This window comes from Malurus melanocephalus, unplaced genomic scaffold, assembly GCF_030028575.1.
Source record: "Malurus melanocephalus ecotype Western Australia unplaced genomic scaffold, MMel_1.1 scaffold_259, whole genome shotgun sequence".
Taxonomy (NCBI): domain Eukaryota; kingdom Metazoa; phylum Chordata; class Aves; order Passeriformes; family Maluridae; genus Malurus; species Malurus melanocephalus.
Genome location: NW_026623491.1, coordinates 324,973 through 351,069, shown reverse-complemented (window position 1 = coordinate 351,069; position 26,097 = coordinate 324,973). Strand labels below are relative to the sequence as shown.

At 39.4% G+C, this 26,097-nt stretch overlaps 1 protein-coding gene across 6 annotated transcripts in view; it reads left to right on the top strand.

Moving 5' to 3' along the window:
• TSPAN9 (tetraspanin 9) overlaps window positions 1–26,097 on the top strand; it is a 162,495-nt gene that overhangs the window by 56,334 nt on the left and 80,064 nt on the right. For 4 of the 6 annotated variants that reach the window (XM_057375832.1, XM_057375836.1, XM_057375835.1 and 1 more), the window contains one exon: window positions 19,970–20,049. The exons of 1 other annotated variant lie outside the window; for it this stretch is intronic. In XM_057375832.1, the coding sequence (XP_057231815.1) occupies window positions 19,970–20,049 (80 nt within the window). Of the gene's footprint in view, window positions 1–16,678; window positions 16,747–19,969; window positions 20,050–26,097 lie in introns of those variants that run through there. One more of the 6 variants, XM_057375837.1, reaches the window with a different exon arrangement.

The following is a 26,097-nucleotide window of genomic DNA, read 5'->3' as shown; positions in this document are numbered from 1 at the left end:
TTCCATTCCATTCCATTCCATTCCATTCCATTCCATTCCATTCCATTCCATTCCATTCCATTCCATTCCATTCCATTCCATTCCCTGTCTAATCATGACAGCTCTTATATTCTTACTGCCTTCTGTTTGTGACTCTTTCTGTGGGTGAGGTGCTCCCTTTTCCCTGTGGATTCACTGAGTTTTAAGAGCCAGCAAGTAGAGCCAGGGCCAGGGATCGCAGCACAATCCATAGGAGGGGTTTTGCAGGCCTCATGGGCAGATTTGGCATCTCTTAGCAAGTTCTAKTTACCCTTTCTCACTGAATAGCTGRAAATGTGAGATTTAAATATTGGTGATGGGAGAAGGTGTGAAAATGGGGGTGGTTTGGTATGTATGGGTTTTTTTGTATTGGACATACGAGGACAAAATAGTTCACAGATAATTTTGTATCTTTTATACAAATGAGTATTTACACAATATTTTTAGAGGTTTGCCAGTGCTAGTAACTGGGACCAGGCTTGCATTACATATCAGAGTCTTCTTTTGGCACTTCTTACTGGCCTTTCTCCTTCTCTGACATCTTGGTGTTGAATAGGAGCATTGGTCTGTCCCCACTAAACTTTTCCAGGACACAGGATGCCTGAACTTTAGGATGAATACCTGAACTCCATCATAATAAAATGGCTGTGTAATAAAATGGCTTGGCTAATCTACTTATGGATGCAGGCTGCAGAGAATTACACAGCTGGTTCTGCTGACAGTGCAAAGTGCTGTTAAAAATGCTGAAAAGTGATAAAAGTGTATTTATCTAAAAATAAYTTATAGTGGATTTTGTGTTGTCCACTTACATTGTTGCTCACCTGGTGATCTTGAACTGTGAAGCTGGAATGTAAAACAGTGGATGACACACCATGTGAAGTTTGGCTCAGAAATGTTCCTTGCACAGTTTTTCCAAAATAAAAACTCAGTGTGTCACTGACCATAGAAATGCACTCTTTGTATTGTGTAACCAAGCTAGAAATGTTTTTGAAGGATTTGCAGATGTCTCTTACTGCCTGAGCCTTTTTCCTTTTCCAAGAACTTTGAAAGTGCTGGAAGTGAAATAAATCTAAATTACATTAGGTTAATTTTTTTTTTAATGAGATAGTCACAGGGCTAGATACCRCTTTATTTGATTCTTGGTCTTAAAGAACGGCCCCCTCAGCTGTCAGATCCTGGATTTCTGCTTCTCCTGGAACCCAAACTGGTATTCTGCCTGGCTTCCCAAGACACTGCTCTGAACAGCTGGCTTCTTGCAAGAGAGGAAGCTTCTTTAACTTGTAATATGTGTGGCATATAGACCCTTTGTTTCATAATAGCCCTCAGATGTTTGCAAAGAAACTTTTTTTAAGCCATCCTATTKTTTTACTGTTTGTTTTTTCAGCTTCTCTATTAAGCCACTAGATGAATGCAATAAATATCCTGAGAGTAAAATTAGCCCATGTTACTCCCAAAATGTAACAGAATTATTCTGTGTTCATCAGGACATGGCTATTAAAGCAGAATAGAAAGCAGAGGCTGATAGATACATCTTAAAACAAATCCCTCAACCAAAATTGAAAAGCAAAAGATCTGTGCAATGCATATGTTCCTKTGTTGTCTCCTGGCCAGCATTGCCCTTTTATTTATTATTTTTTGTTGCCACTGCAGCCGTTGGTCTGTCTCATGTACCAGGACAGCATTAAACTTATTTTTCCTGGGTTTGTGACAGAGTGTACATGGGAAAAAACAGAACATCTTCACTCATTTCTGTTCTCCACCTTCCATGTCCTTGTGATATGTCCAATACTGATAAATCTCTTTCCCAATTTAATATAAATAGCAGCACAGAAAGTGTTTAAAAGTTCAGCCAAGGTAAAGCTTGATCTTGCTGGGCTTTGAGGATACATATGAGAAGATCTTCCAGTTTTGTGTGTTTTTACCACTTCCTGGCTTAGTAAAATATGAACCTTCTGAACTGACTGAACTTCTACAGCTGTGTGCTGCTGTCTGCCKTGCTCTTTTCTCCCTCTTGTGCTGCTTTCCCTCAGACATAACAACAGTGTCAGCACCTTACACCATTGTTTTTTTTTGCCCTGTTGTAGGTATTTGCATTTCTAGGAAATTCTAGGCCTGGTTCCCATCTAYCTTCTCTTACCTGGCTTGTTTGTTGCAACCTTTCTCTCTGTCACTCTGCTTGGCAGCTGTTTCCACCTTTGAGACTTGCACATCAGCTTTTCCTCACTAGATGCTGATGATCCTGTCTGTGACTCCYCTGTCTTCATTTCTCTAATGCTGGSGTACAARTACAAGACTTTGGTCAAATGTCTTCTCCTCCATCTGTTRCCCACTTTATCAAGCTGCTTTTCACCCTGCTCAGTTGTTGTTCGGTTGATGACAGAAAACTGGTTAAAAGCATACACAGGYTTGTAGAGATCAAGTGCAAATTTTATAATTTGGTTTATTAAACACCAGCTTCACCAAATGCATCAGTTCRAAGGTTGAATTTTCAGTGTAATTAGAAATCCTCTGCATAGAGCACAATGACAGTCAATATTAAAATTTACCACTATGAGAAAACCTGGAAAATTGAGATTGAGAAAATGCAGTCAGATGCCCTATGGTAGCAATGGGGAAGTGTTTATCGCTGTTTCCTGATGCTCAGTACTCGTGAAGTCACATGCAGAACTCTGCTCAATACCAGGGAGAAGCAAATCCAGCAAAGCACCACAAGGAGATTCCAAAGGGTCTGGAGCACCTAGTGCTTACAAGATAGGTAGCTGGATTGATTTATTGATTTATCATGAAGGGTATTTGCATAGCCTTGCTTTACTTATGGAGTGTGGGAGGGAAGAACTACCTAGTCAGGCTCTTCTCAGAAATGCATACGAAGGACAAGAGGCAGTGATCACGGTTGGTGCCTCAGTAAGTCCCAAATGAAGGTGAGAAAAAGAGTTTTTCCAGGGAGTGCTGCTGTGGGAAGAGGTTGCTCTAGGAAGCTGTGGAATCACCAACCTTGGAAGTTCTCCAAATTCAGCTGGACAAGATCTTAAGTAATATGATACAGCTTTGAAGCTTGCCCTGCTTTGACCATGGGGTTGGACTGCTGATCTCAAGGGCTCCTTTTACCTGCATCATTCTGCAGGTCCAAACAGTATCAATGACTGTTTTCTTGTAGCAGAAGACTGTTAAAATTTCTTTTAATGTTAAAGTGTGACAAAGGGAGTATATGGAAAAAAAAAAGGTTGATTTTTCTTTGTTACCCCTGAGTTTCAATAGTTTGTGTTTGGTGAGCCTTCTTGCTGTGCCACTATTGTGTGATTATTGTTTTTGTGAGATGGTAGCTAAAATGAAGTGTCACTGTGAGTGAGGACTGGAAACGACAATGTTGACCTTCAAAAGAAAGCCAAGGTTTTTCTTAGCAATTACTGTCCTGAAAGTATAACCACTGGTAAAATAATGGGCTTGATATTAAAAGAGGATGCAAACTTAGAGTCTGCAGGGTGACAGAATTGTAAGCAATAACAACATGAGTTCATAAAGAATAAATCTTGCTAGACAATGTAATTGCTTCTTTTGATAGAATTGCAAAATTAATGATTTTAGGGAATCAAGGGGGRAGTAGGTACATGTTTACTTTCTAACATGAAGATTAATTGAAATTCGCTTGGGTAGGAAGAAAAAGTTGGGTGAAAGATAAACATGAGCTGATTATCAGCAACAGTGCARTGGTTATGTAGGTTGAGAGTTAGAGTGGAGTTGTGTAACATTTCTGTTAATGATATGAGAGAGGGAGAGAGAAAATTCTCTTAATGAGCTTTGAAAACAAACTGGGAATTGTGAGCCTCAGAGCAGAAAAATACGGGGGCGATAGATTTWGACACATAAAGAGAAAATAAAACGAGATTAAACTTGGAGAACTGTTAAATCAGGAGAATGTATGCTATCTGGAGCATATATCCTAAACCCAAGTGGGGAGAGAAGTATTGAGAGGCCAATCTGTGGTGCTGAAAACATCAGCTGTGGTCCAGAACCCCTTTTGAGCAGGGCACTTGGCCTCACTCCTCCTGYCACTACACAGGGCTGCTCTGAACCCCTTGCCCAGGCCATGGGGCTTGAAGGGCAGAGTARACTGTGCAGAAATTCCCATTCTGCTGCTGTTGGGATGTGCTCAAGGCTATTCCAMACACGGTTAGAGCTGGAGGTGTGACTGCCCAGCTCCAGTTCTGTCTGTTACTGTTTAAATTTCTGCCAGGAGCRGAATGAATGAGTTCTGATTTTCTTTTGGATGGTTGAGCTCATCACAGACCTCTCCCTTCCTCACTTTCCACCCTTCACAGACTCCAGGATCTGCGATYTGCCCCTGTGACAGGGCTGTGCAGGGTAAAAGCACAGTGCCCAGAATGTGAACCCTGTCATGTGTGTGCCCGTTCTTCATGCAGGCTCTGGGTCAGCCTCATGCATTTTTCTGCTTTGCTGCTGTTGATATTCCAGACACATGCTGCTGAGTGTTGGCTTTCCAGGACATTTACAGCACCCTGCCTGCTCCTTTCCCTCAGGTTTCACTCAAGATGCATAAATCTGGATGCATAAATCTTTCTTCCTAAATACTTAGGAATCCAGAGCGAGACTGAGTTTYGTGATTTGGGAAAGGAAGAGTTGCCAGGATCTGTTGCCATGTTGCAACTTCATTTACAGCTAAGAGGGAGGATTTTTTTATATTAAGTATGGAGATAGAGAGGCCACCAGAATAAACTAGAATTGACCACTAAATTACTTAGGTTTATCAGYGGCCCTATTTCTTTTAGAGCTTAAAAGAAAATTCAGCCTATTTTCTGTATGTTCATCCCCTTTAACTCTTGTAGCAGCCTTACGTGTGTACTTATCTGTACTGACACCTTGAAATGAGACTTTAAAAAATCTCAAGGACACCTGATCCTGTTAGGAACAGAAGAATTGCTTATTACTTTTTAAATCCATAGGAACTATATAATGAGTTTTTACTTYGGATTGCAGCAAGATTTTTCCTCAGAATTACAGCAGACAGTGCTACTTTAACATACAATATGGTCACTTACTATGGGAAGAAACTCAGCTCTCAACCTGCATGGCTACCCAGATTAACCTCAAGGAAATCAATCATGTCAGGGCATAAAAATCCTTTAGATGCTGTAAGAATTAAAGGAATGTACAACRCTTTGGAAGCATGTGCGTAGGATTCTTTAACTTTATAATCAAAATTAATTGTGTTTTATAGTCACATAAGTAGGAAAGTTAAAAATATTTCAGCTCTTTCAGCAGTTCCATCAAAATAGCTCTTCAGCATTATTAGCACCCAAGGATCAAACCCATATTTGTTTTCTTTCTTCATATATGATGCTCCTGTGATATAGCACAGTAAAGAAAGCAAAACACTGCAGGGAAATGTTTCCATATGCTAATGTTTGCCATTGGAACAGTTCATTTCAAAAAGGTTAGAGACAATATGATTAATAATCCTTCAAAATCCCAAGGAAAAGAACGCACTATGTCTGTGTAGTGCCGAAGGAAACATCTAGGGGGGCTCAGCCCCACAAGAAGACTGTCCATAACTGTTAAAGGCTCTAACAAGAAAGCAATTATTGGACTGTATGGCCAGATGTAGCACCATTTTGCTCTTTTTTTTTTTTTTTTTTTTTTTTTTTTAGATGGATGCATGTAAAACTATCAGCTTGACAGGTCAAAGTCTTTAAAGAGCTTTCCACTGTCATGGTATAGTGGCAGCACCAAAAGAAACTCCACCATCTCTGTGCTCAAGGATCAAGTTTTCTTCTCCCATGTAAATAGTTTAATTTGGGATCTTGCAGGAATTTACTCTTGAAGAGATTAAACCAGCCSTTCATCTGTGCAGCCGGTACATCTCTAGGGACCAGATGGATTGCCTTTAAATAATTACTAATCCCTGCTTTTTGCAAATGAATTACATTCCTTTCCTTGGGGAAGGTCCTTCATTCTGACAAATGTACTCCTGTATGGATTTCACACTCCAGCAGGAAAAAAAAAGCAGGGCATGGTGATGGGAAAGACTGGAATTTGTTGTGTCATTTCTTCTTTTAAAGAAGAAATTTCTGCTGTTATAAGAAGACAGTAGTTAACAGATTAAAAAGGATAMTTACCAAATTAAGTCACACAGATCAGACAGGCTTTATGATCTKCAGATACTCAAGTGATAGGATGAGGATGTTCCTAATTGGTCAATTCTAGCTAGAGAAGAAACATTTCTTTTTTCCCCTCCTCATGAGTGTGCAGCAATTTTAGTTTGCTAGTTTTTCAGTGCATGCAACTTTACTTCACGTCACTGCTACTCCAAGGAGTTCAGTGTCAGTCTTTCGCAGTYTGAATTTTGGATCTTGAAACAAAATGTTAGAATCTCACCAAAGGCCAGGATGAAAGGAAATGTGGAGAGCACATGGTCCAACCTATTGAAAGCAGGGCCCCAGTTCAGGTTATAAAGGGCCATGTCAAGCTGAGTCTTGAATATTTCCAGTRAAGGAGATTTTAACATCTCTCTAAGCACTCTGCTCCAACGTTTAATTGTTCTCCCACTGAAATTTTTTTTTCACTTATATCGAGGTCAACTTCTCCCCTGAGCAACTTCTTTCTATTGCTTGACCTGCCAACGTGCATACTTGTGAACAAAGTACCACCATCTTCTGTAACTGCTTTTTAGTTACTGAAAGGCATTTATTGGCCTTCTGCAAAGTGAGAGTCTTTTACATGTCAGGCAGCACATCTGTCCTGACCTTAATGTCTGCCTAAAGCCCTAATATTAACATTTTATGAGGTGGAAGTTTCATTTCAAAACAGCGTATAGCATCTCTTGAGGGTATCTTAATTTGGAATTCCGTCCCTAAGCACGCACCTTTTCTCTTCTATAATAGAAGTCAATGCTTTATGTTTTCCTGCTATTGAGAGATGTGTGTCAATAACGTGTATCTGTTTTTTCATTTCCGAGGGTCCGTGGTTGCTTTCAAAATGTGATTTACAGATTATGCCTAAGAGCTRCTGGTGACCAGCCTGTGAAATCTGAGAGGGGATCTGGTGGACAGAACTTTGYAGCAGTCTACCATGTCAGTCCTTCAGTAGTCTGAGGGTTTTCTTTTCAGTGCTTCAGAACACAGAACACTGTAAAAAAACTGTTTCAGATTATTTGGCTTCTGAACATTTGTTCTTTATATTAAAATAAAAAGAAAACTGGATCTTTATATGAAGGATGCTTAAAATGCATGAAGATAGTTCTGTGATAGACATTTTGAAGGCTCTGGGAACAATTTGTTAGGGAATAATTTTTAGGGAAGAATTTATTATTCCCCCCCCCACACACTTTGTGTGTACAGCTTGGTATTGCTGTAGTCTTTTAGACTGAGATGTCATCGATACTTGAGAGAGACTGGATAAGCACAGCAGATSGACTAGGTAGGGGAAAAAGTGAGCTATCCATATAAATGGAGCTAAAAGTGCTATAGGATAGCTATAGGCACTCTTTGGGACAYACTGAACTTTGAAATGATCGGAACACTTTCTTGGTATTTTTTTTTTCTTTCAGCATAATGCATAAGCCTCTCATCTAATTACAGGACAGGTGCAAAGCATCATTCTGTTTGGAAAAATATTCCTGTAAAGAGAAAATGCACCTTGCAGCTAATCAGCTCTGTTCCCTTTTTTTATGTTCAGAGATCCATAAGTCCTGATTTTGTTGATTAAGCTTTTGTTGGTTTTTGTTTCCCTTAAACCTTGTTTCCAGTGGTACACCTCTGAGGGACCAAGAAGGATTTTTTTCTTCTCTTTTTTTTTAACTTACTGTATTACAGCTCATGAAACTTTATTTTTAGTGTATAGGACAGAAAGCATTCAAGTTGATTTAAAAGAAAAAAMCAGAGAACTGAGATGACTTAATTTATCAATCCTTGGAATACAAGAAACATGGGGTTTCAGAGTGCAGTTTGTGCAGTCAGGTTTGGGTTGGAGTTGTGTGTATTTTGAGTACTGTGTTTCTTCTGGAAGAGAGAAACCTACAGAATATTTTCATGATTGTATCTGCCAAATTACCCTGCTTCAGCTTGTAGAAGGGAGTAACCCCATTACTGATAAATGTTTAATATGACAGCTTCCATGCTGTTGGAATAGAAACACTTAAATACTATACAAGACAGGCTGTAATAAAACCATTGGTACAGATGTGAGGGAGGAGAAGAGTGAGATATGGTCAATTTAGAAAAGTTGTGTTTCAGATATGGGAAATCATCAATAAAATGATGAGTTCATAAAACTCTTCTGAAAAGTGTCTGGGTGGTTTGAGAGACTTTTCTGTTAATTCTYGGCAAATGTTTGGCTGGAAAGGGACAAGTGCAGCATAAGAAATGAGTATATGAGAAAAATAATACAGAAGGAAAACCCATCAGCTGGATAAAATCCAGGGAACAAAATATCTTTCCTATCAGGGGTATTGATATCCAAACCAGCATGTATCTTTTTATGGACACTGGGATTATAGAGTCAAAACAGAAACAACAAAAGYRAACAAAACATTATCAATGGATTAYATTATTACAGATTTACTATTAGCTYGCTCTCCTGAAGGGAAGAATTCTGGAAAGCCTTTTCAGTGAGTCAGTTTCGATTTAAAATTACTCTAGACTTGGAAGTTTAGGAGAGAAGATCATATACATATTGTTGCKATGGGCATCAAACTTGACTCCTACAGGGCAAATTTAGACCAAAATTATCACTGTCTGCCCATACATGATATTGTATTGTGCAAGCCTTTAGTTTCATTCATGTTGTTTAAAAACCCATCTGGATGCACACCATTTGCTAAGCATTTATGGCCATGCATTTTTGATAGATTTCCCCTAAACCAGTCTGCAGTGCATAGCGTGAAACATCATGTTGGTTGYTTCTGAAATGAAATGCCAGCATCCCAATTAATTTGTAAATGGAAAATATCTGCCTGTGATGAATTTATGAAGTGCAGCTTCTAAAGGCCAATTGATATTTTGTACAATAGCTGCTGCATACTTGTGACACACCTAAGTAGATCAGAGCAGATTGAATGACAGGAATGGTTTTCCCCTACAAAAGGCAGTGGGTTTGTTTTTTTATTTTTGCCTTTCATGTGCTTCTATGAGGAATTTTTGGAACGTTCTTAGTTTTTGACTGCTGATCAAGGGTATCTGTCTTGTTTTCTCATCTCTGAGAGACACTGATGGTACAATTAAACTTTTTCAAAACTGAAGTGAATGTGGGCTTGGCTGTTGGGAAAGAGTCAAGCATGCTTGCCTCCATTCTTTACACCCCATATTAGGCTCTGAATGYCTGGTATTGCAGCTAGCACACAGCATTCTCTCCAAGTGTAAATGAGTCCTCMATAATGCAGATAAGGTCATAAAAATTATGTTTTGCTGCTATATGTTTGCCTTTCCAAAAGCTTGTTAATTTAAATACTGTAAAAAGTTAGGTAGCTCCTACTGTAAGTCAGGGAATTGAACTGCTGGATGGTTTTTTGTGGCTTGACAGGCAGGGTCACACCAAACTGCTCTTTTCCCCCTCTTCCTTTCCTCCTTCGTCATTTTAAATCTCTCACACCCTTGTAATAAGAGCTGACACCGATCACAAAGCTCATGAACGGCAGCCCYGTTACATAAATCTGCCGGATTAGAGTAAGAGGGTTACCTTGTTTTCATTATTACACCCTTTCTTGTATCTCATGCAGAATAGATGAGAGCCATTTAGCCTCGTTCTTGCAAGATGAGTAAGGTGGCTGAAATATTTGCCTCCTCTTGGGATTTAAATCTGACTCTGTCGTTGGCAAAGCAAAAAGCATTAATTGCATGACTGCTACATTACAGGCACATCCTATTTTAAATGTTGAAGTTGACCACATCCCACAGCGTTACCACACGTGTGAGAAACTTTATTGTGAAGACAGATTAGCTTTATTGCAAGGGCAGATGCAGATGGTCAAATATGATTGYTTTTATAAATTTAAAGAGCTTCAAGACAGGAAGGAGTCTGTGGACTTTGCTCAGGCTGGGTGCTGTGGAGGTATGTTGGAAGCCATAGAAATGAGTCTGGCCCAAATCAGCAGGATGGCAAGTGGCTGCTCTGCAGTGCTTTGATCAGAAGTTGAGAAGTGCTGTCAATGGCRGTGAAGGTGTGTTCCAGTTACCTTGAATTACTCAAAAACTGTTTCTTGTGAATTCAGAAATGTCTGCCTTCAAAGACCAAAGGAGGTATGTGCAGGGAATTGTTAGGTGGTGTAGCTTGGTGTCACGGTTGACAGACTGCGGTCAGGGAGGGCCAGGAGGAGACTGAAGACTGAATGGCTGGAGAGATCACATCCCACCCTCGCTTCCAGACATTTCTGCCCTGAGTCACAGTGGGGCCCAGCAGAGGGGAACCTGGTGCTGTGACTCGAAGTCAGCCCTCTCTGAAGCCAACTTCATCCGTGAGGCCACTGGCTCTGGGCAGATGCTCAATTCATTTGGCAGTTTGACTTCTTTCTGAAAGCTGTCCTTTCTTTGACCCTTGRTGGGACCTGGGGTCAGGTTTTGCTTAGAAATGCTGCTGGAAAGCAGCCTTTTGATAACTCACACACATCTGACACCTGAGGTGATGACGCTCCAGTAAGGCATTCAGTCTGCCACTTCCAGGGAGTCTTAAATTGGAGGCTGGGGCTGGTGATGAGTTGCTGCCCATTGAAGACATCTGGGTCTCTGCCAGCCCTGACACAGTGGTTTTAAATGTCCCATTCATGGAATGGCACCTGTTTGCGTTTAAGTGCCAAAAAATGAATATTTTAGCAATGAAGGAATTCACTCAATTGTGAAAGGAATGTGCTTAGAAATGTTCCTTCACAGCATAACTGAGCAGGTTTCAGAGATGTGTGCTGCCTTTCAAAAATGAAAGCTTACATCATTCTCCTGGTTCTTTCTTCACATGGAGCCATTTGTATGAAGGTTTTTAAAATTTGTTGTTTTTTTAGTCTAATAGTTCTGCTAATACGTAGACACCAGCTGTCAGTTAATTCAAAACAGCAGACTGCTGGTAAAAGACAGGCTCTTTGGAACAGATGTTAGAGAAAATCCACCTGATTTTGTTCAAGAGACTTGTACATGTTGGACACAGTTAGAAGAATTATTGTATTAATAAAATCCTGCTGCACCATCCAAGAGGAGGAAGGGGTGTCATCTCTCATGATAGGCGAAAACCTTTGGCTATTTGCTACCTTTCTTTAATCTGTAGTCAATATAGAAGATGTCAGAACCTAAACTGTCATTTAAAGAGGGGGTGGAAGAGAAGCACTCAGATCATGTACTTTACCTCTGCAAAAAACAGGTGTTAAAAAAGAAGAACCCTTCTCACTTCCTCGCCCCTGCTTTCTTTTTTTGGTCTTTAAAAATTAAAGCATGGTTTTGGAGATCTGCTTTGTGATGTTTCATCACACAGGGGTATCAGGGATGTGATGCTGCTGCTTTCCTGCCTCTGGCTGGCAGCTTTCTGGTCCCTTGATCTTATTTTCTCTGTGTGTGAAGTAAAAAACACTTCCCTGCACACACTTTCTTTCGTGTCCTGGGTGGAGACAGCAGTTTGTGTGACATTCATTGGTGTCATTGGTGGCCAAGGGTTGATTTGGCTTATGCCAGCACCTTTTCAAGGAGTCCCTCTGTGAAATTGATGCCTTTAAAAGGAACGTGAAATTGATGCCTTTAAAAGGAACCAGTATTAGACTCATGCCACTGTAGTGAGGAAACTCTCTTTCCTTGTGCAGGTAAGATACAAATTTAAACTGCAAGGGTTTTCCTGTTAAGCTCTGAAAAGTTCAGCCTTTTTAGACCCAAATTTTGAATGTGAAATAGAAAAGCGGAGTAAGGATGATGAAAACATGTCTGTTGAATCTGAGTAACTTCACTTTCATAAAGACAAGRTGTTGATATAAACAGAATGGATCAAATTAGTTTTGAATCTGAACATTAACTCTTGTCCTTTAAAAAGATTTTTCATCAGCAGATTGGGAAAGATTATGGTAGAAACATCGCTCAATWAGAAAGCAGCCATAAGATGGTTAACTGAAATTATTAKGGAATCAGAGAATTTTCAATAACAGGAGATGCTGAAAAGTGCTTAATTTAATGAAGGACAATGACATGGGATGTAATAGAGGATTACAAACTAATGAATTATGGGATGAGGATGAATATCCAGACAGAGGACAGAGCTGGAAAGCTTAATAATGATGGTGAATAAGGGGAAGATGTTGCTTTTTTTGACATAATGCATATTCATGGAACTCACTGCCCTAAAATATTGAGGCTAAGTTCCCAGCAGAATTTAAGGATTAGCCGTTGATGGAGATGAAAAAATGTATTCACTATTATAGAAGATGAGATAAACACCCTGTAATTAAAAGGGATACAAATTTTTATGTTAAAAGTCATAAACAGACTGTTCCAAAGCATCTGTTAAGCTCTGCTGCCCACTAGGATAGTCCTATCTGCTTGGGCACCTGCTGTTCTCTTGCCCCTCATATTTCCTATTTTCTCTCACCTACTTGTGGGAAAATTGGTAAAGTAGTTTTGGGACTTCAGAAAAAAATACAGGGTTTTTTTTCAGAGTCAGCTGTTAACATCTGTTTTTCTGTATGGATATTAGATTGACTGTGGTAAGGGTTTACTTGTTCTACGTATGTATTCTGCCAAGCCCAAGAAGACTCTGATTTCCAGGACTCTCAGAAACAAACAATAAATAGACTTCCTSGATTTTAGTTCTTGAAGGTGAAACTAACAATGGTACATCGTATTTTAACATAATATTTAGAGTGCTTCATTCAGATCTAACATACTTCATGATGTTTGCAAAGTGAAAACCAAACCCCAAAAGATCCCTGTATACAGTGCAAATGTTTTGATTTAGAAGTTTAAATGTTGGTAGCAGGATTTCTATTTTTTTTTTCTGTTTTTCTGTCGCTTTGGAAACTCAGACATTCTTTGTGATCCCCCTGAGGGACAACTCATGTGAAGATGTGACATAATCACAATTTCTTAGCTTTTGGACCTCATATTGTGCTTTAATCTGTCTATCCCATATCTCCCGTGTATTAGCAAATCAAGTCATCATCTGCACCTGATCACAGTGGGCTGAGGCTCCTGACATGATTTACAGYTAATTCCTTTGTACAATTCTGAGATAGAATCTCATTCTGTCTCTGGTGTGAAATCCTAAATGGGAAGTCTCAGCCACATGCTCATTGTTAGCAGTAAATTGCTTTTAATGGAAATTCCAGGGACTGAATGACACAGAATACTTGGCACAGTGGAAAGTCTTTTAACAGGATCTTATTTTCTTGGTCATCCATCCAGTGAGGACCCCATATTGGAAGGATAAACTCATTGGTATATATTAGTAAGTAAGTATAAACTAGAAAATTTTAATTTAGGCCATTCAAAGAGATTYCACCACTTATTTTACCTCTTTACCCTGGGGAGGCAAGGAGTGTTACTCATSAGAGGCAACCACGAGCTTCTATACTCTTGTCTTTGTGTCATAGAAACAGATTAATTCATTCCCTTTCCAATAGGAATGTCAAAAAATATGTTTTTCTCTTGGTGAATTCAGGACTGATGGAGGTGGGCGTTGAATTGAGGTGCCTAGACACTCAATTCCTGTATCTGTAAGAAAAGTTTGTTTCTCCAGAGATCTCAAACTCAGTGCCTCCTCAGGGGTGCTCCTTCACACAGTTCCTGCATCTTGGAGTGCTGTCCCAYTCCTGTCTCTCTTCCAGGACTCCTTTTTCTTCAGCCATGTCAATGCCAGGTGAAGTCCTAGAACATGGAGTTCAGCCCCCCAAAAATCTATCTGAGCATCYGAATTTTCTTTCCAGCTTATGCTGTGTGCAGATTTACCTGCCCCAGGTCCTTTTACCTGGCCTCTGGAGCTGGCTTGGAATTGAGGATCAGGTTTGGATGCTTTTGGTTGTCCTAGAGGATGAAGAGAGAAGAGCATGAGGTTGTTGTCTCTCACAAAGCACAAGAATTGCTCGCTGGTCAGATCACAGGCAGCAGCTGTGAGTAGCCTGGTTCTTAATGAATCAGATCTCTCAYTCCATCAGCTGTCTGCTCATTAAGCACCCAAGAAAGAAGTGGTTTTCTGAACATAAAAGAAATGGCTGCTCCTCATGCCAGTAGGGAAACTAAGTGTGCCTTTTCACTCTGAACACTTGGTAGTGATTATTTTTTAGCATTTGTGCCAAGCAAGCTGTTSATATAGGCTCTAAATACTGTGTGAAGCTATGATCAGTGATTGGAGACTTCCAAACTAAAGTTACARTAGTTCTGTCTGTTTCTAGTGGAGCACTTTTCTTAGTGGAAAATGAAAGTTTGTCAAAGGTTAAATATGGCTTGGGCTATTTGGTTCTGAAAAACACAGGCAGGTTTCAAAACTTGCCAACCACACAAAATTGTCCTTGAAAACCTTGTTTTTGTCCAATCCCATGATCAGCAGAATGCTTTGKATTTACAGCATCCAAGCTGGGAGCTTGGAAGGCCCCAGGATGTGCARTACAACCCTCAGAGCATCCATGTTTTTGGTTATAAATTCTGCAGCCTTGGGAGACCTGAGAACTCTAGATTTTAATTTAAAATTTTAATTTGCTGGAGTCTGTAAACTTTTTGGCATGGAACCAGGAGCATGGAAGACCTGAGAACCCCATAGTTTTGTCTCTCATGCGATTCTAATTTTAATTCTATTCTTTGGACATCCTTTTCCCTGTAAGCTTATTCCAAAATCAGAGTTAATTTTTTTTCTTTTAAATCTAAGCTTTCAGCTCTCTATAACTTTATGCCAGAGTCATAAAAGCTATTCCTTTCAACTCTTGTTCCTTATCTCCTGCTCATGGATTTCTAGGGTTCAGAGCAGTGACTGGAAAGATGCAGTCAGTGAGTTCATGCCCAGCAATCTCAGTTCTTTGCCTGTCTAATGCACCCYGAGGAAGGCTTGTAAAATTGACTTCCTGGTCAATATAATTCAAAAGAAAAGAATGAATTTAAGAACCATATCCATCCAACATTTGGTAGTATGTGCATTTGTACAACTTTCTGCAGGGCTCAGTATTGTTCTAAAGTCATGAGGAGACAGGGTTACTGAAACTCATGATTCCCAAAAATAATTAATTTGAGAACGGTGCAGTGGTCAGTGAACTAGCTGAAAACATGTGAGGCACAGGTTCAGTTTGCTCCTCTGCCAGCAGTTTCCTGCTCATCCTGGAACATCTTGGTCTTCGATTTCTCCATATTTAAAACAGTGACAGTAGCATTATTCCACCTAATAGAAAGTGGAAGATAAAATATGTAAGTTATAAAATGGTTTGTGTATCATGGTGACTGGAGTTTTTATTTTTACTTTTTWAAAAACTCCTAGAGTTTCATATTTMATTTTCWGGAATCATGGGAGACATGACAAAAGCTTAAGATATTTTTGCTTAGCCTTCAGTATTTATTCCCASTCTTGCCTGTTGTAGTCTCTCTCCCTCTCACTGGGTCAGCAAGCTTGCTGAAGGGGAATGCCAAGTAAAATTGATTTGAAACTTCTCAAAGGGGGAAAATAAATGTATTTTTCTCTATATTGCTGGTATAGATTTTATATCTGTATTATGTCTTTTTAAGATGTGTATAAATATGTGTATAAACTTGGTCAGCTTTTGTTCTGTTTTGCAGCATGGTTCCACAAGCCACTTGTGCAAAAACAGCTCAGGAGGGCAGAAACAAAMAGAGGGGTTCAGGGGCACTGTAGCTGGGCATAATTGGCACTAAGGTTCTAGTGAGAATATACGGGGTGAGAAAAAAACATTAAATAATTGGTGAATTCCACTAAGCAATTAAGATGTTGGCATGTGTGTTTGGAGGACTATGGTGCACTGTTCCCAGGAGGGAACCAAGTAAATCAGTTTCAGAAGGAGAACCAGCCTATGCWTTTTTGGCCATTTTACTAATATTCTTCTTTTCCATTTTCTGGCTACACCCATTGTGACATTGATTTTCATACCTGCTGTCTGAAAGTGGCCTCAGTTTTTCCACTCAATACTTGGGAGAGCCATCTAAATGCAACGGACTGATGTTTATTGCCTTGTCCCAGGCATGTACACGTGGGACTGAAATTATTTTCTTGATGTGAAGGCATCACTCAGCAACAAAATTCTGTGATTCGGTAATCAAACATTAATGAAGTACAGAGTGAGCTTTTGAATGTTTTTCATGCCCTGATTACTAAACAGAGGTAAGATCTGTAGTGAAGCAAAATGTATTTGTCCTCATGCTGAGGTTACGCTGTTGTGGGACCACAAAAAGGTGTGGTTGGCATTCACCTTCTGCTGCAGTCCCAGTCAGAGGCAGAGCTGAGTGCAGTGGCTGRTGGAAACACAGCTGGATGGACTGGTTACAGCTCTCTCACCGTGTGTTTTTYCAGCAAATAAGCAGCCCTGTGTGGTTTATTAACTGAGCTACCTAAACACTGAGYTAGAGTTGCAGCAACAGGAAGTGGCTTCTAATCTGTAAAGCTGCTCTGTGGCTGCAAATTCAAGTGGCTGAAGGTTACTGAGGCTTGTAAAGTCTCCCTGGTGGCCACAGCATAACCATAAGAGAGTCATATGTTTTCTTGCTACACAGCAGGAGGAGAGGCTGATCTGGAACCGTGTTTTCCCCAGTGCTCGTTGCTCAGGTCGGGATTTTTAAGCTGCCTATTGACTTTACGTGTGTCTTTGGYTGGGGTTGTTCTGAAGTACAAACTGTGCTGTAGACCAGTCATGGAGATCTCGTAATGGAAGGTACATTACAGGTAATGGTGCAGTAAACCAATATTTTGTAGTATTTGGAGGTAAAAACAGAAAACTGGAAAACTTCAATAAGGTCTAATAATGAAAACTTGAAAAAAAAAGGTAAAAAGGTTGTTTTGCTTTTTTGTTTTTCAACCACCAATAGAAATTTTCCACTATTTACAAACTATTAGACTATTTGTGAATATTTTTCGCTTACTACAGAACATTATTTTAATTTTTTAACCTGAGGAGGGCAGGTTAATTGTTTTTGTCATGTACCTGCAATGGGACAGCAAATATTTATATTGCATTAGTTTTCACAAGTACACAGCAATTTTTTTTTCTGTAGCTAGTCTATGTCAGTGTAAATTTTATGGCAAACCAAAGGGTGCAAAAGCTAAAAAGCTAAAAATGCTTTTAAGTACTTGTGTGTTCTCATAATTTTTTGGCTGAGAGCTCAATTTTGTATGACAAGTGAAAACCACTGAAAATATCTAACTACAGCATTGGTTTGCCRTGGCACAACTTTGCGCTTCCCATAAGTGAATTTCAAACAGAAGAGCTTTTTCAGACTTCTAAATCCATACTCAGACATTTGCCTTGTGTTTGGATGCGAGTTATTCTGCAGACTCCAATGTTTGAGGCAGATACCTGGCCATGACCTACAAGTAAGTGCCTTCCAAGTTTTTTGATGAGAAAGCTTTTTCTTGATGACTGCTCATGGTGAAGTTTGTATGTGCAGCACAGACTTGTATAAAAATACCCCATTCTACTTTGGTCARTGCTAATTTATCTTTTTTTTACTTGGGTGTTTTGTGTGTAACTTTTTTTGCTGTCACACASAGTGCTGAGCAGTCAATCCATCAATCGTCTTTCTGATGGACACATCTGATGCAGGGAGTTTTGAAATTACTTTTGAAAAGCAAAGTGAACAAACATTGCTGATATGTACTTGGACCTGCCTGTTGTTAAAATCTTATTCTAGAGCAGAAAAAGTGAGAGAGAGATATTACACGTTCAAATACTGAGTATTTAATGTACTTTATGCCACAGGGATCTTTTTGCTGAAAAAGCCTGTCAAGAAAGGTACAGCATTGCTTTAGGGTGTTGATTCTGATGTTGTTACATAAAAATTACAGAATTTTAACAGGCTTTTGGCTGCAGATATGTAAGATTAAATAAATGTTCTATTGTCTTTTTTCAAAAGTACCTAATAWAACAATTAACAGTGCATTCTAAGGYGCATGTGAAGGRGTCACTTGAAAATTATGTAGAATTTTGCTTTTTCCTGGTAGCTGTATTTCTTTCACAGCGGCCTTCTAATGTGGTTTCTTTCTTTACAGAAAGAAAAGAATAACCCGCATTTTAAATCTGTTGTAGCACTTTGCACCATGGGCGCGCTGCTTTTGCGCTTATGACAAAATGACGAATTTGGAAGCAGAAGGAGTGACCTGAAGTGTTTCTRTGCCTCCCCTCCAGGCACTCGCATGCATGTGCGCAGGCACACGTGCACCATCGTGCCCAGCCTGGTTCACAGTCCTGGCAGGCATGTTATTTATGTTGCACTACTCCGTGGAAAAGAAATGCGGCATTTGGGTCAGTGTTTCTAGTTCACAGACGACCTGTGATGTAAGATGGCTTATTGCAGCGCACAACAAGAATCCCTGAGGTGCTCGTTAAATAGCGTGTAAATTGCTGCAGGCTCAGATACCCTGATGTTTCAGGAGTTTTAAGAATTGTCTGATGACCCCGTAAGAGGCAGCAGCTCCGCTTTTCCGGTTCTGGTTAATTGTATCACAGGTGATGGTGTGGCGTTCACGTTCAGCTGAGATGTGTGCCTGAGCAGTGTGTGCCGGGCGCTAGCCTGTTCCCATTGCTTGTCCCGTGGGRTTTGTGCAAGCCGGAAAAAAACCCCTAAGTCACTGTTAATGAGCAGAGAGAGGTTAGCACCTGTCTATCGAATCCATACTTTTTCTGTATTTTAYTGCATCGAAGGAATATCACTGCCTCACGGTTCTAGCGCATAAACAGCTAAACAGTACTTGACATTTAAAGAGATTTTCTGTTGTGCACTTGTATAGTCAAGAGTAATTCTAATCCTATTAAAGATATTATGTCATGGAGGCGTGTCCTGGAGGAGAAGGCTTCTGCTAACTGGCCSGGTGGAAAGCAGAGGGGAGGGGCGAGCAGGAGGGCGGATTTATTACTCGATAGTTAGGTCAGGGATTTCTGTGGGAAATGCCCAGTGGTTGCAGTTGCTGATGATTTCACGGCAACAGCAGTGAAACACAGAGTGCGCTCCGGTAGCTGGTTACTGAATGAGACACTGCAAATGGGTGGAAAGAAAAAAGACAGCGTGTGAGAGAGAGTCAGAGAGACACAGAGAGGGAAGCTGAGAGCAAGGAAAGTGCTCCGGCTCGAGGAGAGTCTCCCAGGTGTACTGCAGAAGCTTTTTGGAAATGGATGCAAGGACCATCTGCTGCCTATAGATTACAGGACTGTAGACTAGGAGTGCAGAGAAAGAGCTTATGGCTCTTTTTAATAAAAATCAAAGTTCTGCATAACTGATTCATCAAGATAAATCATGAGTGTGCTCTTGCATGGGATATTAATGTATAAATCCATGCTTCAGACAGACAGAGTACAGCCTACATTGCTATAAAAAATAAACCCAGCAACAATGCAGTGAATAAATTCTGCAGTGATTATCTGATTTATGTACGAAGAAAAAGAGAAGCAAAACACAGACAGCTCTTAGCGCACTGTGGCATTTGCAAGGCACTGCATTTAATGCTGAGAGATGCTATACATTAAATCTGACAACTGTGAAAAGAGAGATCATGGAGAAGTCAAGTAGTGAGGATTCTTCAATTCACCGGAGTCCATCTTTGGATAGCAAAGACTCAGATTTTGCTAAACCTTCTACCTCAGGGAGGCAATTTGGTCGAGGTTTTACTGCAGGAGCTTTCTATGGTACCACTGGATCACGCACACAGAGCCACGCTGGGGTCGGAACCGGGACCGGCGCTGGGACTGGAACTGGCGTAAAAAGTGAAAAATACAGTGCACCCAAAGGCAGCAAATACGTGGTCTTTTACCTGGATCTATCCTTTGTTTTCCTTTTAGAATTTAAGAAGTGCAACATGGCAAGAGGCTGCCTGTGTTGTTTGAAATACATGATGTTCCTTTTCAATTTAATATTTTGGGTGAGTACTGCCTTTTCAGTTGCCTTCATCTCTCCGTGTATCCTGTACTGCTGCATTATGTGTATGGTGCATCTTTGAAGCAGTACAGTAAGTTCTCTCCTCCCCTCCCTCTCTCCCATACCTGCTTGGAATATTTTCAGTGTTAAACTTGTGTCTATTGGGAAATGCTCATGCTTACTATRTCTTTATTGCTACCTGGTTACAGTAGTTTGGCTTCTAATTGCTCAGACTTGCTATTCTAATGTGCTTTGAACTGTGTTATCTAAGAGAGGGCAGAATTGTTGCCCTTTAAGGAAGACCGGAATTATTGTAGCATTAAAATCCTGCAGTGGCTGGATTTTTGCATTCTGTGGTAATATCTTATGTTGCAAAAAGCTGCAGGTTAATTTTTAAAGTATGTTTTCATTGTCACCATAAATCTCATTTGCTCTGTGTAAACTTCATTTGACAAATTGCCTTTTYATTTGAAGGAAGTTCTGTCCCATTTCTCCAATTAAAAACAGTAAATTGTGTATGTTCTAACCTCTCAAGGTCTCAGCATAAACGTGAAATGCCTGGAGTGGTGAATTAAGCTGGATTCAGTTTCAGCTGCAATTGTACACATTGGTGTGTGAAGTTGGAGACTTGCACTTGCTTCTCGGGGATCAAAATTGATTTTCCTCCATCAGCCAAGGGGCGTGAGGAGTTGTAACAATGAATGCCTCAGCAAGCAAGTTAAAAGCGTAATGGCTACTTTGAGCAAAGTATTGTCACGTATGAGGGAGGGAGGAAAAGTTTAATCATCRGCTGGCTAAGCATCCCTCAGTGCAGTATTTTTAAGGAAATCACAAGCTAATTGAAATAYTGAGTATGCATTAGTGTAACCCAGTATGAAACGGTTTGCTTAGTTTGAAAGCAAAGGTCACTGCTTTCCTGGTGCTTACAAAGCTTGGGCACGTGAACAAAACCATTCATGGTTGTGATCCAGAAACCTACAGTAAGCTTCATAAATAAATGAAACACAACCCTGGGGTTTGTTCTGGCAAAAGGGGCATTAGCAGTCTTGTACAAATAGCTACCTCTGGTGTTAAGATATCATTGTTCAAATTAGGAGTCTTACTAGCAGGTTCTCTGTTTATCTTGACCCACTTACTGAAATAACCTCTAAGAGCAAGAGTTAATGGGAGATTTGGTACAGTGTTGAACCGCTCACGCAACAGTGAGCTTTTATCAGTAATAGACTGTAATGCTACAATTACTGAACTTGTGGGCATCTTACTGAAATAGAAAGATAGAATTGATAACTGAAAGACATGTGATCGAAGTTCACTTATGATTTTAAATACATTTTGCTTCTTCTCTACACAAACTCTACTAGGAAGTTGCCGTAAGTATTTTTGGAATAAGTAATTTTAAACACGCCATATTTGTATCAAACTGGTTTTTTTGACCCAATGCTGCATTACTTTGACACCTTGAGTTATTTTTTTTATATTATATGTGGTGACTAGTTTTGGAAGAGCTTCTATCTAGTCTCATTACTCATGTCCTCTGTGATCGGTTGTGTAGGTGTCTCTTACTCTTCACCTCCTTAGATGCAACATCTTCCTGAGATTTTTTCTTCTTCCCAAGCAGCAATTTTCTTGACTCTGCATCAGACCTTTGGAGTCCATTTTTTCCATTCCTTGAACTTGCAAAAGCATTTCAGACTTCATMTGTGTGCTCATCTCTGTCTGCTCAGCTCCCACTGGACTTTTATACAAACACATTGCAGCTTAGGTTAAAGCTAGYCTACCATCTGGAACACTTCTCTGGTGTCCTGTGCTTCTTCAGTTCTTACTCTTACCCCTTAATCTCCTTCACACTCTCCTTTCCATGCCTTTTGTTGTGAGTCTTACATAATTTTTCTTCATGTTATTAAACTTTGTCACCACATCTCTATCCAATTTTCCAAAAATGCTTTTTTTGGTGTGAACTATACTATTCAGAATGAAAATTATGCTCTGGCCTGGTGAATCTGAGAGGTTGTTTTAAAATGCTCACCTGCAGCATCTCTCACTCTTGCCCTGAGCTCTTCTACTAGCCCAGCTCTGGATTCCCCACACAGCTCTGCCATTGCACTTTGTTCCTGCCCTGCCCTGAAGAACTCCCTGCTGTTTCATTCCTATCTTTCTTCTTAACCTGCTTTTTCCATTCCCAGGTTTGCCTGCTTCCTCACTGCTTCCTTCTGAATTTCTGTTAAGAAACCCCAGTCAAAAAACATGAAGCGCTGGCCTTCTCTTGAGCAGTGGCGCTAATCTTTTGTATTGCAAGGTGGTTTTTTTTAAAAGGAGAAGCTTCATTTTAAGATTTTTAAATTTAAATGAAATTTCCTGAACTGTAATTTAAAGCAGAATGAGGCTCCTGRTCTTCAGAGGTGAGGAGGCCACTTCCACACAGTTACCATATAAAATGGTGCTTGTGAGATGCTTCCTCTGAGAACGGAAACAGGAGGTGCCCTTGGCATCCCAGCACCCTGGGCACTATTGTCTTGAATGATTCTTAGTGTAGCTCAAAGGAGGATGTTCTTCTGTAGGAAAAGAAGAACCTTTTCCCATTATTTCTTCTTGAGGCAGAGGAAGAGATTGGGGCYTCATCTGTGCCTCAGGGGCCAATGAGCTGTGCTACTCTTTCACCCTTGCACTAACTCATAGATTTGATCACCARTTATGTATGAATAGCACACATTACACGTATTGTTTTTACATACAATATATTTTATGTATTTTAATGTGTATCCATAGATACTTATACACAAGTATATATTTAAAGTGGAGAAGTACATTGGTCAGTGGATTCTCKCTGTGCTTTTTAGCCAACATTGCCCTGTGTTGTTTCTGCCCAGCAAAAATTCAGTGTCTGTGAATCCCGTTCATGACAACAAAATACAGCTTTTGGAAATTAGTAGTGTGTGTATCAATTAACCTRGAAGAATCACATGTGAGTTGTGCAAAGCAAATTTATCTAAGTGGGGCCTGGCAGTAAGTTGGAACAGAAGGTGTTTCTCCACCGAATTACTGAAAGCTTCAGGTATTTCTCTCTGTCCCTCTGATTCTTAACAGTTGTTCACGGCCATCTGGCATTGCTTTCCTTTAGAGATTAGGAAAGTCTGAGCTGAGGGTTAAGGAAGCTTATAGTATTTAATTGTGTGGCTAGGATGATGATTTACACTGAATTCATCCTAAGTGCATAATATGTTTTGCAAAGGGACTGGACAACTACAAATGTTAATTGATTTAGTCTGCCTTTGAGAATATTTATGTGCAAACATGTGGAGATTGCACATGTAACCGGTATCGCTCTCCAGAAGAAATAAAGTATTGATTTTTGCTTTTACAGATAGCAGCTAAATGYCAAGGAAGGTAATCACCAAATATAAACGTTAGGGTATATGTCTTTCTGTGGTATATTTCTCTTCACTGTTATTAGAGAGAAGGGTTACAATAATTATTTTCACAAAATGGACCAGAAAATATTACTGGTTATAAAAAGGAAATTCTATAAAAAAAAAGATTTTTTAAAAAAAAATTCACTCATGAAATGAGAATTTCATGTGGTCTTAAAATGGAAATTTTGTAGTAACTGGAATAAGTTATCAAAAATTCACTAGGGAACTTTCCAAGCAATCAGTGGTCATGGTTACACTTGGGCTTGTTTTATTAATTTAACTTAGGTTAATGAGTCTACATACAGTGAAGCATTCATAATAGACATCTTGATAGTTTTTACTGTTGATTAATTTTAATATAAAATGCATTTAATTAGGGGACTATATAGCAAGTTTATTAAGTCTGATCTTGTGTRTTTCAAGAAGAGCTAAGGAAAAGCTAGGCATAGTCAAGAAAATCCTTATTTGTTAAAGTGTTTAGTTTTAAACTMCTAAAAGAAATCTGGTAGGAATAATAACCTGTGTATTAATGTTACAATTAAAAACAGAAGTTATAGTGTATCTAATTTAAATGGAGTCAAATTTACAAATGCAGTTTTTTAATATTCACTTTCAAAGTAAATTTTGTGGTACCTTGGGAGCATTTTCCTTTTACTGAAATATAAGTCTAGAAGAGAAAAAGATGGACTGCAAACTTGCTGSTCCAGCAGGGGCAGCAAAAAGTCAAATGCAGCAAATTTTTCACTGATGCTCTGTTATTACAATAATGGGTAAAGACTGTGCTCCTWAAGAATATTTTTCTCCATTAATTGTTTGTGCAATTTAATCTTATAGCAGGAACAATTAATATTCTTTTTTCTGTGGATTAAAACCAAGATTGTGTGTTTATCAATGARCATAAAGACAGTAGTACAGCAGCTATGCTGGTCACTTTTACTGAAGTCTCAGATCAGGCTAAAAGAGAGGAAGCATGTCCATTCTCTGGGTCTGGCTGCTGTCAAAGCTCTTGGTACTGTAAAGCAGCTAACAATTTTACAATTGTTTACATAAGGCAGTCCATACTTATTTATGCCAAACTGGAATAAATACTACAGTGCCCTGTTTAGTTTGATGTACAAAGCTTTAGTGCCTAACTAAACCTGTTGGACAGACAGTTAAATCATGTGAAGAGACTTTGCCTCTACAAATRACTGAAAATTAATCTCTGTTGTTTAAAAGGGGTGGACAATTTGTCCCTTAAATCAGAACAAAATTGCTAACGACAAACAGCTTAGGAAAAGAAACACATTAAATTTCTATCTCGTTTGTTGCCCTCCTGCTGGCTGCATTATCTGAGATTCCCATTTTCTTACAAAGGGGATAATGACAAGGAGAGACAGTCAGTGGCCCTGGGATGCTTGTCTCTTGACATAATAGTGATATTTACTTCTGTTGTATTTTCACTCTAATGACATAAGTGCGGTGACAGTTGCAGTACAGTCCTAGGAAAATAAGACTGTCCAAAACCAGCCAACCAAACAAAAGCAAACAGAAAAATCCCAAACACACAACCCCTCCCCCTCACATCCAAAACCCAACAAAAAACCCAAAAGAAACCAACAAGACAACGAATTCTGGAAAAGCTAATGTTTTCAGTGACATTAGCAGGAGAATTCTTTTTTTTTCTGTTGGGGATTTGAGAAGCTGTGAAAAGATCCCAGCTATTAGTTTTAGTTTCCTTTCCAAATGGTATAGCACTGTTGGTGTCCCTATGGAAACATGCACCTCGGTGGGGGAGAACTATTAGATAAATGTTTTAGCATGACAATGTTTTGGCTGGGAGGAGAAGGAAAGGTAATACTGAGTTCAAACAGTGTGGTGTCCTAATGAATGTGTTGTAAATGAAGCCCATTTGTAACCAGGACAATGACATTACAGAATAATTGTAAATGTGTCTCAAACATTGTTGGAGACCAGAGACTAGTTTTAATTTAMAATATTGAGGTTTACTTGAGAGGTGGTGAGTGCCCCATAACTGGTTTTAGGGTTTAAGGAAGACATGAAATACAGCATTTTTTGTAGTGTTCCACTCGCTAACTACTCTTTGCTAACGCTATATTTTATTTAGGTTGTTTTGGATTTCTTTTTTTAGATGTGGGGGATCTTTAAATAATTTTGGTTTTTCTTCAGTGTGGAAGTGTTTTAAATTCTAGCTGTAGGTAGGTGTGACAGCCATTTGTGTCTGTTATTTTAGATAAACAATGAGTTGATTCATCACTCAGGATTTGTTATATACAACTGTTAYAACGTGKCTTGCTGRACAGCTTATTTATTTGCACRTGAGGAGGTTTATGGTCATGGAAGSTGAGGMGGAGAATAAGAATTTCAAATTASAAAACAAATTCCTCCCCTCCAGTTGTCCCTTTCCCCCTGTACTCCCAGAGTTAAATCTTTCTTTAAATATATGACTCAGGTTCTGTTCCTCATATCCTTTGGCTGTGTGACATTAAGCAAATTTCTTCAGCCTTCTGTRTCTCAGCTCCCCTAATTTTAAAAACAACGATGTATCAAATTTTCTAAAAGAAATGGTTTTACTCATGGGGTACAATTATTGTCAATTTTGAATCAGCATAATAACTGTGACATTTTCTACTTAATTCTGC